Source organism: Silurus meridionalis, chromosome 8 (assembly GCF_014805685.1).
Source record: "Silurus meridionalis isolate SWU-2019-XX chromosome 8, ASM1480568v1, whole genome shotgun sequence".
In the NCBI taxonomy this organism is placed as follows: domain Eukaryota; kingdom Metazoa; phylum Chordata; class Actinopteri; order Siluriformes; family Siluridae; genus Silurus; species Silurus meridionalis.
Genome location: NC_060891.1, coordinates 13575842 through 13590554, shown reverse-complemented (window position 1 = coordinate 13590554; position 14713 = coordinate 13575842). Strand labels below are relative to the sequence as shown.

Genomic DNA, 14713 nt, shown 5'->3' with positions numbered 1-14713 from the left:
AAAAATACAAGAATATAAGATATAGGAATTTAATAATAAATTAATAATAATAAGTCAAATATGACGGCGAAACCACGATGGGAAACGCCCCACTGTTGCTTAGCAACAACAAAAACATCTCTTGCACCTCCGGTACTGGAGTGGAGCACGGATCATGCGTTTGGCAAATTGATGTGTTGGTAAATAAAACGGTTTAAAGGGTAAGTTTTTAGGATTTAGATGAATTAAATAGTTCGTATAGTGAATACAACTATTACAACATGTGTATAATACCGTTACCTGATTTCAAGGTGCTGTGACAATGAACTATAAGGAGCTGGTGAGAGAGGCCATAACTCTGCTGGACATGTACGAGCCAGACAAACAGTGTGTGAACAGCTTCATGGAGGACTCTAAGAAAAATCTCGTGGTATACTTGGATATTAATTGCAGCCCCGTTTTTATTTAGAATGATCATTAAATTACGTCATTATCAAATTAGTTTCAAACTCATTTCTGTGCTTTAGAATCGTCCTTCTGCTGAGCAGATATTTATCACAGACATAGTTTATGGCTGTATAGTGCACCAGAAACTTTTGGATACCGTGATCAATGTCTTTTATGACCAAGAGGGAAAATATTTCCGCAGATCTCACCGAAACCAATTTGCTGGTATGTATATAATGTTCACATTGTGAAAAATAAATATTTAAACAATAAACATAGATTATTGAACAGGTTTTCTGAATTTTACCCAAATCAGTTTTTTCTCATTATTATTTTATTTAAATTCTTAGTCGTTACTTATCTTGCCATGTTCCATCTGGAGGATCTGGGCTTGGAAGCATTCAGTACAATTATAAAGTCACTGGACCGCTCAAAAATGCACAAAGTAAGGAGATACACATTCGTTGTCACACATCAAGTCATGCACTTTACATAAACCTAAGATATTGTTTCATTGACTTAATGTCTTGCTTTCAACTCAGCTTGTTTTTCCGTGTTCTGTAATATATCAAGAAGAGCGACGTTAACATTCCTTTAGGGTATAATAATGTATTTTTTCTTGTACACACAAGTTCCTGAGTTTGTTCTTTAACGCTACTAACCTCACCACATGGATCCATGGAGAGTGGTGTCAGCTCTATGAACCCTCCTACGTAGAGAGCAAGTGGATAGTTCCATTACTGAGGTAAGTGTGACCTCTAAAGGGTGACATCTTAAGGCTTTTACAAATACCTAGACACATTTATGGGAGAATGATGCAAAGAAATAAAAACACCTTTGTCCTTTTAATTAGATGGCAGACTCAGATGGAAGATTTACTAGAATACCTTGAGAAGAAAACAACCGAGGGCTTCCAGCTAAAAAAATTCCCCAAGAAGTCGACAGAACCTCAGGAGTTTGATCTGACCAGGCCAAAACCTCGTCCGCTTCCTGCTCCTGAACTTATTCCACAGCAGGAGAAAAACAAACCGGTTAGCATAAATCACTTACATCTTCTTGAGCTTAGTAATCCTCAAAACAATGAGTGCACTGCTAATTGAAGTGCCTTAGGGCCGTCTGAAAGGGGGAGGAAAAGGGAACATTATTTTTAGTCATTATAGATCTAGCACTCATGTTATAGTATGTTTTTGCCAGAAGATAACAGGACAATCAGATGATCAACATCATTAAGGTTGCTCATTACATGGAAATTGTTTTTAAATCTAATGTAACATAAAACTTGAGATGGCTCTAAAGTACACACTATATATTGTATTAGACAAAATTGTGCATTATGTATTTTTGAGTTACCTCATAGTTATTTTATATGTTTTAAAAAAAAATTATTATTCAGGTGCCTGCCAGTACCCACAGAGCACCAAAAGAACCACAGGTTTTGGAAGAAATCAAACAGAAGAACCACCTAAAAGCACAGGTTAGACATTACAGATGTGGAGCTGCTATAAAAATCATCACATTCTGTTGTGCTACACCATCAACTGACTGTATTAATGTTTTTGATAAGTTTTTCTATTTTTCTCATCTTTAGAAGGTCTTGAATGAGGCGAACACTCGTTTGTACCGATGTGCAAACCCAGAGAAGTCCGAAAAAACTAAAGTAAAGAAAATCAAAGTCACTGCACACCTGTTAAATTTTCACATTTTTACAAATGAATCCTGTACAAAATCTGCAAAGAGATGATTTGTGTTTTCTGTTGTTTAGAACATATTGTCCCAGATTCAGCAAGCCCGTGAATCTGAACTCAAGTTTGACTCTGTGTTCTCCTCTGGAATGCCGTCTACTCTTAAGGTAAAAAGAATACGGTGTCAAAATGCGGCATTAACGGCATGTGGATCACAGTCAGCTTATACAGTCTTTGTATTTGCTTTACAGAAAAACACCTTGCCCACCAGACTGAACACAACAGCGATTCTTCGGGAGGGAGCGTTATACAATCGACAACTGGAAGAGGAGTTGAATAGGTTTGTCTATGAACAGGGCAATCTGCTCAATCGGGGAAGGAAAAAGAAAAAAAAAGTCCTGCCTCTTTAATATGTTTGATCTCTAAAGTATTAACTCATATTCCTGTGTTTGCAGGCTTGAGCTTTTGATGCAGGGAGCCAGTGAGCCCTCAGCATTCCTGCAGTGGCAAAAGGAGATGAAGGAGAAGGACTTGCAGGAGGAGCTGGTTCAGCTGGAGTGCAAGAGGCTGGAGGGGAAGATTAGCTACGAGGAAGCTCTGTTGGCACGACAACGCGTCCTTAAGCTCAATCAGCACAAAGCACTGATCAAGAAAGAGGAGGTAAATTATGATATGCTGAATAATTAGCTTCAAGCAGGCTCATGTGTGGCCAATATGTTTTTCTCACAACTTGTTTTTAATGATGTTTTGTGATGTACCAGACCACAGAGCTGATGTGCAGAATGAAGGAGGAAAAGCAGAGAGAGCAGGAAAAACTGAGGCAAAAGATACTGCAGGAGAAACAGAAACGAGAAAAGCTAGTACTTGAGCAGCTAAACACCATCACTGCATGTAGGACTGCAGCAGGACTGGCCACTGCACGAAAGTAACCAGAATTCTCTTCAAACACAGAAAAAGCATAGATATTAGTGGAAATAATAAAAATTTAAGATTCCACATTTTTTAAATCAGCGTTTGTATTGACTAAGTGGCAATGTCTTGATCTCTTTGTAATACAGCCAGGGAGAGAAGGATATAAAACAGAAGTTGCAAGAGGCGGTCAGAAACAAAGGTGAAAGACTGGTGGCCCTGCAGAAGATTCTGGAGATGGAACAGCAAGAGAGACAGAAGAATCAATCTGAAAAAAACAAATCAAAGTTAAATGACCAGATGGCTGCCCAAAATAGCCATAAACCGGTGAGCACTATTATAACATTTCATCTATGTAATGATTCTCTTCCTCTACAAACATATACATTTAGAAAAATGAATTCAGAACCAGCATTATCTTTCAATGTTATTTAAAAATATTTTACTCCATATTGAGCAGTGGGAAATGAAGACGGTGGACTGGCTGCAGTTGGAGCAGTCTTTAGAGAAAGTGGTCCAGAGAGAGGCATCTAGAAGCAATACTTCAGTTCTGAGCCAAAAAATTTACAAGTAATAAACTAACACTTTCAGTGCTTGATCAAATTTATTGGTCCCATTAATTTATCAGTTGAATGGAGCAAAAAGAAAAAAAGAAAATGTTCAGAGTGCTTTATTCTGGACCAAGCAGAAGATACTTGCCATGATGAACAACATGCAGAAATACAGAAATGTTCTCGCTTTGAATGAAACCATTACAGTTAAGTAAAAGGTAGTGTAAGTATTGCACAATATTTACTCCTCTAAAATGAGTGTCTCCTAATGAATGCATGAATTAATTCACATTATTTGCAAAAGGAATGTTAACAGTTTAAATGTTAATTAAAAATGTCATAAAAGTATATAAAAAAAAGGAAATGTTCCACTTTCTCTTCCCATTCCATTATTAGGCAACATCTAAATTCAAGTGCAGTTTAATAGGCACTTTAGTACTGTATGTATTCTCAATATAGCATTCAACATTACAGACATTTAACAATCATCCAACACACAGTTATGTTTAAACAAAAGAAGAAAACTTGCATAACTGAATAGTGATGTACAAAAACATAGTAATATTAATGTCTATATGCGTGTATCTAGTGGTTATTACTACCAATATCAAAAGTTTAAGACTAATGCCCAAGTTAAATATGGAAATAATCTACACAGGTGGAATGTATACATGCTGTAAACCAACATGAAGACAAGACTAAATGCCCACTGCAGTCCATGTGCTTTCTTCAACTTCATGTTCTACGTTTCTTTTGGTTTTTAATTAAAATTGCACACTATATAAGAAGTCCAAAGTCTCAGTTTTCAGTATTCTAGTAAAAGAAAGGATGCAATATATTTATCAGTTCTGCTCTTCAGTTCTGAAGCCAAAAGAAACAGGTTTGATTATACATGATAGTTGATGTATATTATTTATATTAAAAAAAAAAAAAAACCTTACATTAATAGCTGATTTGAGTGTTTGTTAAGAGGCAAATTAACTATAAAAGTTCACCAAGCTTTGGGTTTTATCTTCTCTCTAAACGACTTCCTCAGTTTACTTCTCGGAGCAGCCAAAGGTGGCTGAGGAACCTGGGTGCTTGCTTTTTCTCCATGTTCAGACAAGCTGAGCTCTGTATCCATCTTGACTGGAATGTAAAGGTTCTGAGCGGGCTCGACCTGGGCTAAGGGTGGATTTTTCCGAGAGGGTGCATGGCTTTTCTGTAACTGTTGAATGATGGCGGAGAATTTAGCATCCATGGACGGTCGCCCGGTACGAGACCTGATCCCCTTGTTGGAGTTTTCTTTCTCCTGGTAGGGTGGAGGACATGATGGGTGGGCAGTGGGATGGACAAATGGTAATTTGTCAGGGGGTGGCAGAGGTGCTCTTCTCTTCTTGGCATTAGATAAGCTTGGACTGGGTATAAGCTGGGGGTTGTCTTTACCAGGCGACAGCACAGTCTTTTGCACCACCATTGACCTGGAGCCATCAAACAGTGCTGTCCAGTGAGGAGGCTCTCTTTCCTCTTCCTGACCAATTAGAAAGCGTCCATCAGTTTCTTCAATCTTGTTATGAATTATGTCGGTCAAACTCTCGAATTTTCCTGGTGAGCCAATACCTGCAAAGAAGTATCGGAATTAAACAAATGGCAAAAAAAAAAAAGTTCGTTTGTTATATGTAATCAGTTGTTTCCTTTCTGATGAGGATATTACTTACTGAGATCATTGTAAACTGAGTCAGCTTGTTTGGTAAGAAAAAGAAGGGGCTTCCGTGGGGACAAAACTTCAATTTCCATCAGCTTATCGCAGGTATGCTGCCATTGACCTATTTCACAAGGAAAAGGTTTTTACTCATATTTAATAGAAATAAGCAATAAGTCAATGAGTCACTTTCTTTCTCTCAAACATGCACCTCAAAATCAGTCACTCACTCTGATCATGGATGTGTTGCAGCAGAGCACTGAACCAGTCCTGCAGTAGGTCAGGTGTCTCAGCTATGAATATATGGCTAGCAGGATCTCCTGTCCCTGGATTAATGATGCTTAGCCTAGCCCCACCTTTCTGGCTGGCCTCCACTACACGAAGACGGGTGTTCTGCACACACACATAGCACTTCTTTATAAGCTAAAGACTACAGATGCATACTGGCTTAGTTATTTATACAAATTATTTAAATGGTAAAAATATAATAAAAAATAAAAGGTTGCTGCCTCTGGGATTGAATGTACTGTACATCATGACAGTAACCTACACCTTAAATATTCTGACTGACAAAGTTTTCTATCCATATCTTACCTTATTTATGGGGATTATTACACTGGGCTCTATCTTAGCTTGAATCTCCTCAGGAGTGAAGTAACAAGAGAGCAGGCCAGCTTTTAGCACACAGTACAGCCTGCAGCAATGCTGTAAACCCTCGATGCTTTGCTAAATATACAAATTTAGTTATTAGTATTATCATTTTATCAAACCTATATTACATACATCAAATATCAAAATGACTGTGGAATGATTTAAAACACATGCCGTACACAAAACTGTCTCTGACTGACCTGCTGGCTGAGATATCCACTCATCACATCCTGTGTCATGCAGTCAGGCTGTGCCACCAGCTGACAGCACAAGTTTCCATAGAGCGGCAGCCATGATGATGATTGCACTGAACAAAGAAACAGGAATAACTCCAAATGTGCTCAACCAGGTTATAAAATTACTCTCCTATATCAAATATGGTCAAAGGTAAACTTTGATAGGCTGACAATTTTGGCCTTCAAATGTGTAATCACTGGTATCAAAACACAAACGTTTTTCCTGCCAATTCCTAAAGCTCATTTACGTATAGCTCTCAAAACAAAACATGCAGGTATGGTAGTGCTGCACCTTTACTTACCATTCTGTAAAACTACGAGGGAGTGAGACTGGAATGAGCTGCCGGTCTGCCCCAGTCCCAGTGTTGTGTACGCCAAAAGTGAGTATTTAGCGCCACTGAAATAAAACATTTAATACATTTTTTTAAAAGCAACTCCTGTGCACCTGCTCACTTATGCATGTGTCAGCAGCATAATACATGCAAATCATGCATATAAAGGTCACAAGCTTCAGTGTTTATATCGAACATCAAAATGGGGAAAATGTCTTCTCAGAACCCAGACAGCCTCAACAGGTTCCACTTTCACATCAGTCAAGAACATGACTCTAGGGCTATAGTAAGCACAGGCTCACCATTCAACACTTTCTGATGTTCACATTAACCTGCCTGGCATCAACAAGCATGCCCATGAGTAACAGACCATATTTGTTCTCCACTCTGGTGTTTGATGTAAACATTTACTGAAGCCCTCGACCTTTACTGATTCCACACATTGTACGGTATGAACAAGTATTTATAGGTTCAATCCATACGGTGGTACTGGGTTGGACTGAAGAAAAGCATCAGGATCTCCTCCATCCGGAAGGGGGCAGAGTTTCTTTCCAGATCCTTTCCCGAAAGAGGACCGCAGCTTCCGGGCCAGTTTTTTTGGTGTGTTGACCAAAGTTCCCTCCTCTTCCACTGCACAGCTATAAAGCTCGAGAGCAAGTTCAAAGTCCGGCTTAACCCCAGAACTGAAAGGACATAAATAGACTTGAATACGGATCAACTGCACACTTTACCACCTCATTTCTGTAATTATTTCTTGTATTTCTCACTTACAAAATGGTTACACCTTCAAAGCAGATATCAGTCACTGTTCGGTCTACAATCACCATTTCTGTGTCAAATATCTCTGTGCCAATCTTCATTAGACAGAAGACTGCAACACGCGGAGAGTCTGTAGGATGTTGACATGGATCTGTTAATAATAACTTTCCAAAAAAATCTTTGCACGCACATCATCGGAATCATCACGCACAGCTTTCACTTTTTTTTTTTTTTTATAAACTTGCCAACAATAAATAAATAAATAACAACATCAACAACAATAATAATAAAAGAAATCATGAAAATCATTCAAGAACACAGTTACAGATGTAGTGAACACAAACCGCAAACAAAAATTGTGCTTTCAATTACCATAATTTCCGGACTATAAAGCGGACCCACTGAATTTTACAAACATTTTATTTTTAACATAAATAAGCCGCAGGTGTCTACACTAATGTACTTTACACAGGCTTTAACGAAAGACACGTTACACACGGTGTAACGGGTGAAATATGTTGCGCTTCCTTTAGGAGCATAGCGGTATTTTGGGAATAGCCTGCCACTGCATTTTTCCGCTATTACTGCATGTGTGCAAGAAGAGGATTATGTCCTTATTATTTTCTGATGCTCATTTCTAAGTTTCTTTGACTAACCCGTAACGCTGTTGCCAAGAAAAATAAAAAAGCACGAGTTTTGGAAACCTGTCTGTGCTTATATGATTTCTGTTGCAACTGGAGTTAGTGAGCTCTCCCTTCACCCAGACTCAATGCGTTACAACGGCTTGTATCTAAACAGTAGCCGACCAAGAAAGTCATTGTTCCCCGTCTTCCTCTCACAACTATTTCTCTCTGGAGTTTATCTTTTGGCATCGTTGTGCGTTTAAAAAAAAACTTTATTTCTCCCGATGCCGTGCAGCTCAGAACACAGGTAAGGTGTGTTTTTTTCAGGAAAAACCCAGGAAAAAATCCATAAATTAGCCGCTTCGTTGTTTAAGACGCGGGGTTCAAAGTGTAGGAAAAAAGTAGCAGCTCATAGTCTGAAAAATACGATACAATGGAAGAGTGTGCTTTTATATAAAATCAATCAATCACAAAGAAAAAAAAAAAAAATACAGTGACAACAAACTGCACTTACTCCCTTTGGTGTTAAAGTGTTCAAAATCCTTCCAAAATAGTGGAATGCGCAGACCTGTGGAAAAAGAGAACAGAAATGAACCACTGACGTACAAAAATGGTCCTTTCAATGATTATGAAAAGATGTTTCCCAAAATCTTACCAGTTACTGCTACTTTGCCTTTACAAGGTTTTCCATTCTGTGAATCTGAAGTCCTGTAACACACAACAATATTTCTCTGAAACCCGCAAGGTTTCTGACAACATAAGATTTTTGTGTACTAGGTGTGCTCACACAGTTTTCTGAAACAGTAATTTATGAGCATTTCATGCCGGACCTCCTAAAACCTTCAGCCACATCCTGCTCCTTCCTCCTCTGTGTCTCAGTCATGTAGCCTTTGATTCGTGTGTTGCAGGTTAACAGGCTCTTGGCTGCATCGAGGATCTGTTCTCTCTTAGTGCTGGCCACCAGAAGCTTATATGCACCTGCTCTCATTTTCATCTCAAAGTCCATCTTCTCCTGGAGCTTACAGTCCTAAGAAACAAAAACCAGCAGCGGAGATCAGCAGGTGTTTTGCAGGTTCTCTCAAAGCCGAATCGGGGCACACAACAGGTGCGCATACAGACATAATAAGGGAAAGACATTTACATTTGCGACATTTAGCAGATGCCCTTATCCAAAGCGACCTACAACTGAGCAGTTGAGGATTAAGGGTCTTGCTCAAGCAGTAGCAGCTTGGTGATGCTGGGATTTGAACCTATGACCTTCCGATCCAGAGTCCAATGCCTTAACCACTGAGCTACAACCTTCCTTAAAAGACATCCCTTTTTAATGTAGGATCATTTACTAAATGCACGGTAGGTCACAAAAATAAATCTGGAAAGCAATTCGTCCATTTTTCTCTAATTGATTCCATATGGCAGGTTTTAAACAATACTCTGAGGGCCACAAAGACAGACAAGGAAATGGTCATTGTGTGCAAGTGGGTGGAGAACAAACAGCATCTGGTGAATGAAGACACAACCAGACCTAAACAATGGGGAAAGTAATCCTAGAGAAGCAGATTATATATCAGTACAGAAAAGGTGTGAACATTTTTAAATCGTTCGCCAGTGTTTATTCTTTCATGTGGAAGAGAAAGTATTCGCTTTATTAGGGTGTAGTTTGTCCTTCATATAAACACCTTCACTGTTCTTGTTCCTATCTGAAGGAGTAATGAATGAACAGCGTGGATATTAATGATTATTTGTAGTTATAAGATATGCATATTTCATAGTATACTCTTTGCAGTCTTTAATGTTAAAAGAAGGGAGTTTGCTGGGTCACGTGGTGTTTTATAGCTAGAACACATATGAAATTGAACATCATGTCTGCCTGGTTTCTTTTTGTACATACTTATGGCGAAGTAACGTTTAAACCATTCTGACTAAACAACATGGACATACCTCGTTTTGGACAGACAATGCCCCATCTTTTATCTTCTTTCTCTTCATCTCCATGGCGAGGGATGAACTCGTCAGCCGCGTCCCGTCGTCGCACTTGAACACTCGAAGCTCCCGCGGTGACTCCATACTGGCTGCTTCCCTCAGACAAGCCCCTCACGCGCTCCACAAACCAACCGACTCCACAGCTCGGATTCAGCCAATCACGTTCCTCCAGTCCTCCCCGTTGCCTAAACAACCGTGGGACTGTACCACTTTTGAATTTGAAATGTAAGCCTGAAAGTGAATGCTCATAAATACGCGGGTACTTTTACGAAGCCGCACAATTTACTCCTATTTTCGATACACGATTCAAATCAATGCGCGTATGTTGTCATTTCGTGTGTTATATCTCGACATAAAATGGTTGCAATCCCAATGCCTTTTGGTAGGATCTCCCGTCTGTGTCCGAATGGATCAGACCCGGTTTGTCTGTCGCACTCTGCATGCTAATGACTCCTTCTCAGTAAGACTAATCAAATCACTGGAGCCGTCGGATAAGATCCTTTTATCGGGCGGAAGCTGTTGGATTTGGTGCCCAAAATCAGTGGCACCGAAGGATTTCAGCAATGATGTCTGTGACAGAGAGATCACTGTTACAGCAGGCTACCTGATTTAGGGGGAAAAAAAGAAAAGAGAATCACAGCCACAGGTCCAACAGATCTCAAATGATCGTCAATTAAAAAGCTGTGACCGAGAGACAGGGTGATAAATCTACCAGATCACCGGGATCGGTCTGCAGGGTAGAACTCGTGTTTCAAAAGGTATGACGTTATGCCCGTATGTAGATGACTCGTGCTGCATGACTTGGTCTGACTTTGTGCCGCTGTTTCAGGAGCGTACAGCAATACGTGCGCGCCTCGGGAGGATTTCCGCCTCTGTAACGAAATCCACTGGTTTAATTTGTAAAACTGAGATGATCATCCTCTTCACGTGCACGACGAGAACACGCTTTGAATCTGCGTTGTGAATGTACGTCACACGAAATACTGCGATCGTCCGTGGTGTGATGCACAGGAGTATGTCACATGCTGAAGCAGGGAAATGAAGCGACCAAACGCATGTGATTGCAGTTGGAGAATGCCTAGTCAGTGTATATGCAGGTTACAGGTTCTCCTACATGTGAACTGGGCCCACAAGGATTTAATCTGTGGATGTGATTGATGTGCATGCATTAGATTAAAAAAAAATAATAATAATCGGGTGTACAGATAGAGACATATTGCAAAATGTATCACTGTCATGTAGCCATAGGTATATATAAGGTTTCAGACAGCTATATGACTCACTTTTACATTGTTTCATGTAAAAAGTGAGTTCTATGTAGTACTAAGTAAAAGGTGACTACATTTAAAGATCACAAATGAATATCACATAGAGACTGCATTAATTGGTTGGTGAAATTATTAAAGTATGCTTTGGTACTAAAGAAATTGCAATGTTTTACCTGCAGGTTGACATGCAGCAAAAGTTGTGCACACGCAACACAACCTTGTTCGTGGAAAACGGCCAGGCTTGTGGCGCAGGCGCTCCATCTCCACCCCCATACCGATGCCCCCAGTGTGGAGAGCACGAACGCTTTCATAGCCTGGCAGCATTACGGGCCCACCTTGACTACAACCACATATACGATCCAAGGCACAACCTCAGCCTCCCTGCCAGCAGGGGGTACTTATGCTCTAACAGCAAAAGAGCCACTGCTGAGACCCAGACAACAAAGGACGCAGGCACTGACACGCTTCGCACAAGTTCCCATTCAGCTCAGATCCCCTTCCACATAAGCAGACTGCAGACACATGCCCAGAACAGCCTGCTTCCCCGGAGAAGAGTGGCACTAACCGGGAGTCATCCATTGGCACAAAGCTCCTCTCTGCGCCTGTGCCCTCTGTGGGGCAGAGGCTGGAGGGCATGATTAGGACGGCGAGTAGCAGCATGGAGCGACGGCTGCTCCGGCTTAGCTCAGAACTGGCCCACACTGACACAGCACTTCTCTGTGAGCGCGCACACTCGCACCACCTGGCCCAGGCCCGGCAGGAAGTTCTGGAAAGGGAGCAAGCTCTCAGCAGACAGGTGAACGCCGCCGTTATGGTTATCGCCACGCTGCGCCAGCAACTCAGCATGTCCGAGCATGAGCTGGAACAGAGGGAACAGTGAGTGCAAACTGAAACACAATTGCAACAAAATCGTGTCTGTTTTATTTTGGCAGATTATTCAAAGTACTTTACACCTCAAGATAATAACAGTTTGTTAATGGTTGTAGGGAAGTGGTTGCTATTCAGAAATTTCTGGAAGCAGCAGCGCAGCATGAGATGTGCGGGAAAGTCCGTTTGCGGCGGTTCATCGAGGGCCTCCTGCGACGCATTGCTCTGGCTGAAAGGCTGCTGGAGTATTACCAGAACACTCCCCATGAGCACTACTGCACAGCCCACACAGTATGCCACACTGTTAGACTCGGGGCTCATTACAAAGCCTAATCAGTATGATGCATGCTTTAAAGTAACACTGTTGGCTGCAGAAACAAGTATTATGAATTGTTTATTATAAGGTATGTAATACGCACTCTTAGCACTCTGTTATTTGTTCAGGTGGCTCCTATAGCTGAGACAGGCCCCCAAAGAATAACCAAAAGCAGGTATGGTTTTGATTTTTTTTTTTGTAGATTAATGTTGAGCTTGTAATTTGCACAGCCTGCACTTGGATGCTTGTTCATATTATATTTTTAAGACAGCAAATTTAAACTGGGAAATCCTTTCCTGATTTCCCCTTCTAGCAGTTTTGCTTTTCCTTATTACGTATTTACTGAGAATCAGAGTGTAAGTTATAATTTCCCAACGCCATCTCTCACATTCGCATGTTTTATTTGTCTTCTTTGTAATGTGCTTCAAGGCTTCTGTGTCTGCATATTCAAGTGTGTTTTATTTACCGAATGTTCAATAAGAAATCTGCAGCCTACGTGCACTGATTTTTATTGCTAGGTCTAAAGGAGAGCAACTGGTCAATGAGGAGGAACTGTCACATGGGCATCACGCTGGCTGGGGAGCATCCCGGGCCTCTGGGGAGAGACGGGGCCATCATGTCTGGGTCCAGGGCAGGAGGTCAGAGAGTTATGAAGTTTAGGTGCCTGGCCTGAGCCATTCCATGAGCGTACTGTATATGCTGAAAATGTAGTGTATCGAAATTTAATTTTGAGCAAATAAATGCATAGACAAAAGCAGCATTAAAAATGCATAACATTCCTGGGAAAAAAATTTGACCTGGATCTCATACTGAGAGATCCTTTTCGGATCTTTTTGTAGCACTTAATCTTCTCAGCTTGTAATATTGTTTCGGTCAGAGTCCTGTAGGACTCCACTGTGTCTAACGGTGGCATGTTGCTGTTCTGGTGAGCAGAATACCCTCTGTGGAATGCCTTCACCACTTCTGTAGTGCTGTGAAGGCGCTAGCATACCTTTGACATTGTGGACTCATGGTGAGATTGCCCTTTAAATCTAATATATATGGCTACCTAGGTTAATTGTTTGCATTCTGAAGAATCCTGTATTGTGGGTATTAAATGTTTGATCATATTATTCATTATTCAGATCGATGCAGTTTTGCAGTAGTGCCTTGCATAAGTATTCCCCTGCACCTGAGATTATATGTCATGAATCTACACTAAATAACTCATAATATTGAATCAGGGATCTATATTTTGCAAAATTATTTACTATTTGACTTCCACTGTGGGCTAGGAAAGACATTTGACTTGTTCCTGGAAAATCCCAGAGGGAATAATAGCTAAATAAACAGCACTATGAATCAATCAAGAATATCAAAGTTCTGGTACAATATCAATCAGGGTTTGGTTTTAAATATATTTAATACTTTAAAGATATTGTTGAAAAAACTTTGGAACAACCACCATCTCTGCCTAATCGGGGCCATCCAGATTCAATGTTTGGTGGAATCCTAACACTGCTTATCACCCTGAGACCAACACCTCCCACAGTGAAGCGTGGTGATGGGAGCATTATGTTCAGTTGGCTTCTTTGTTACATCTCAGACTAATACTCTTCTTACACAGCAACTGACTTTTTTTTTTTTTTTAAGCAGTAGAGCAATTTCATTTTCAGGTTGTTTGCTAGTCTGAGATTTTCATTCATGTAATATCTCAAAAATGATTGAAATAATATTAGTAGCTGAATTGTATTGGATTTTGGAATTGATCCAAACAATGTTAACCCTTATCCAGATATCTGCCTTTTTTTCAGCCACCTGATGATTTTTGTTGCCCATATCTTTCCATGTGTTTCAGCTAACGGAATGATTCTTGGTAAAAAATTACTTTGACATATATTTTTGAAAAAATAATTGTAAAAACTTTGCTACGTCAGCGGTTTCTCTTTGAAACAGTATTTCCACATTTGTTGTTCTGGCTTTTGAAGTTCACTAAGTTTAAGTACTGTAAAATATATATCAGATCAATGTTTTTTCTACTTTTTTCGCTTAAAACTGATCAAAACTACTAGTGAATAGTGACGTCATAGATATGGGGAAAAGACACACAAACTGACTTAATTTTATTATAAAAAGTGATTGTGGAATGGATTTTTTTAAACCATTTATCACAGTCTTGAATGTGTCAAAGATTAGAAACAAAACTGACTTTTGTGCATTGTTAGTTTTTTGCAGCATCAGCTTGAATTATTTTTATAATCATTTGTTGATAATGACTGATTTTTTCCCCATTGACTCTCATTATAACGACATTTTTTTATTGCGCCACCATGACATTATATATTCATGCATTTCTTTTTAAGTTAGTGGTTAACCTCTTCCTGATGGCAAGAGGTTAAAATTGCGGTTTTTACTGTTGACAACTAGGTGGCGTGACGAGACCATGAAATAGA

The 14713-nt window shown here is 40.0% G+C and overlaps 3 protein-coding genes across 5 annotated transcripts; 2 read left to right on the top strand and 1 right to left on the bottom strand.

Annotated features, from left to right (window-relative positions):
- The first annotated feature begins 4 nt into the window (after nt 1–4).
- Nucleotides 5–3615, top strand: cfap99 (cilia and flagella associated protein 99). Of its 2 annotated transcripts, none has more exons than XM_046855303.1 (14): nt 5–200; nt 291–409; nt 507–651; nt 777–871; nt 1059–1171; nt 1280–1457; nt 1820–1900; nt 2015–2083; nt 2189–2275; nt 2360–2448; nt 2564–2768; nt 2870–3033; nt 3167–3344; nt 3478–3615. In XM_046855303.1, the coding sequence occupies exons 2-14, from the start codon at nt 302–304 to the stop codon at nt 3589–3591; spliced, it is 1626 nt and encodes a 541-aa protein (XP_046711259.1). In that variant the 5' UTR covers nt 5–200; nt 291–301; the 3' UTR covers nt 3592–3615. The 2 variants fall into 2 exon arrangements, with proteins under 2 accessions (XP_046711259.1, XP_046711258.1); XM_046855302.1 differs by having other exon boundaries at nt 3475–3615.
- Nucleotides 3603–10053, bottom strand: rtkn2 (rhotekin 2). 2 transcript variants are annotated; one of them, XR_006926640.1, is made up of 13 exons: nt 9789–10053; nt 8681–8877; nt 8506–8558; nt 8365–8418; nt 7240–7357; nt 6951–7151; nt 6439–6533; nt 6101–6207; nt 5844–5975; nt 5480–5642; nt 5266–5373; nt 4510–5167; nt 3603–4429 (listed from the first exon to the last, which is right to left on the bottom strand). XR_006926640.1 is itself a non-coding variant. In XM_046855300.1 (12 exons), the coding sequence occupies exons 1-12, from the start codon at nt 9912–9914 to the stop codon at nt 4560–4562; spliced, it is 1962 nt and encodes a 653-aa protein (XP_046711256.1). In that variant the 5' UTR covers nt 9915–10053; the 3' UTR covers nt 3603–4559. The 2 variants fall into 2 exon arrangements, 1 of the variants encoding a protein (XP_046711256.1); XM_046855300.1 differs by having other exon boundaries at nt 3603–5167.
- Nucleotides 10054–10304: 251 nt separating this feature from the next.
- On the top strand, nt 10305–13626 carry znf365 (zinc finger protein 365). Its single transcript, XM_046855306.1, is given in 6 exon segments — nt 10305–10588; nt 11278–11550; nt 11553–11974; nt 12085–12256; nt 12410–12456; nt 12800–13626. Coding segments are annotated over 5 exon segments (1050 nt in total). The 5' UTR covers nt 10305–10588; nt 11278–11283; the 3' UTR covers nt 12942–13626.
- The last annotated feature ends 1087 nt before the right edge of the window (nt 13627–14713 follow it).

What these genes read in the sequence shown, in the direction of transcription:
- cfap99 (XM_046855302.1), top strand. Translation starts at nt 302, where the DNA reads ATGAACTATAAGGAGCTGGTGAGAGAGGCCATAACTCTGCTGGACATG. An exon ending in AGCAGGAGAAAAACAAACCG is followed by an intron (nt 1,458 to 1,819) that starts GTTAGCATAAAT and finishes ATTATTATTCAG; the next exon opens with GTGCCTGCCAGTACCCACAG. An exon ending in CCCAAAATAGCCATAAACCG is followed by an intron (nt 3,345 to 3,474) that starts GTGAGCACTATT and finishes CTCCATATTGAG; the next exon opens with CAGTGGGAAATGAAGACGGT.
- rtkn2 (XM_046855300.1), bottom strand. Translation starts at nt 9,914, where the DNA reads ATGGAGTCACCGCGGGAGCTTCGAGTGTTCAAGTGCGACGACGGGACG. An exon ending in GCAACACATCCATGATCAGA is followed by an intron (nt 5,374 to 5,479) that starts GTGAGTGACTGA and finishes CTTGTGAAATAG; the next exon opens with GTCAATGGCAGCATACCTGC. An exon ending in CTCAGTTTACAATGATCTCA is followed by an intron (nt 5,168 to 5,265) that starts GTAAGTAATATC and finishes ACTTCTTTGCAG; the next exon opens with GTATTGGCTCACCAGGAAAA.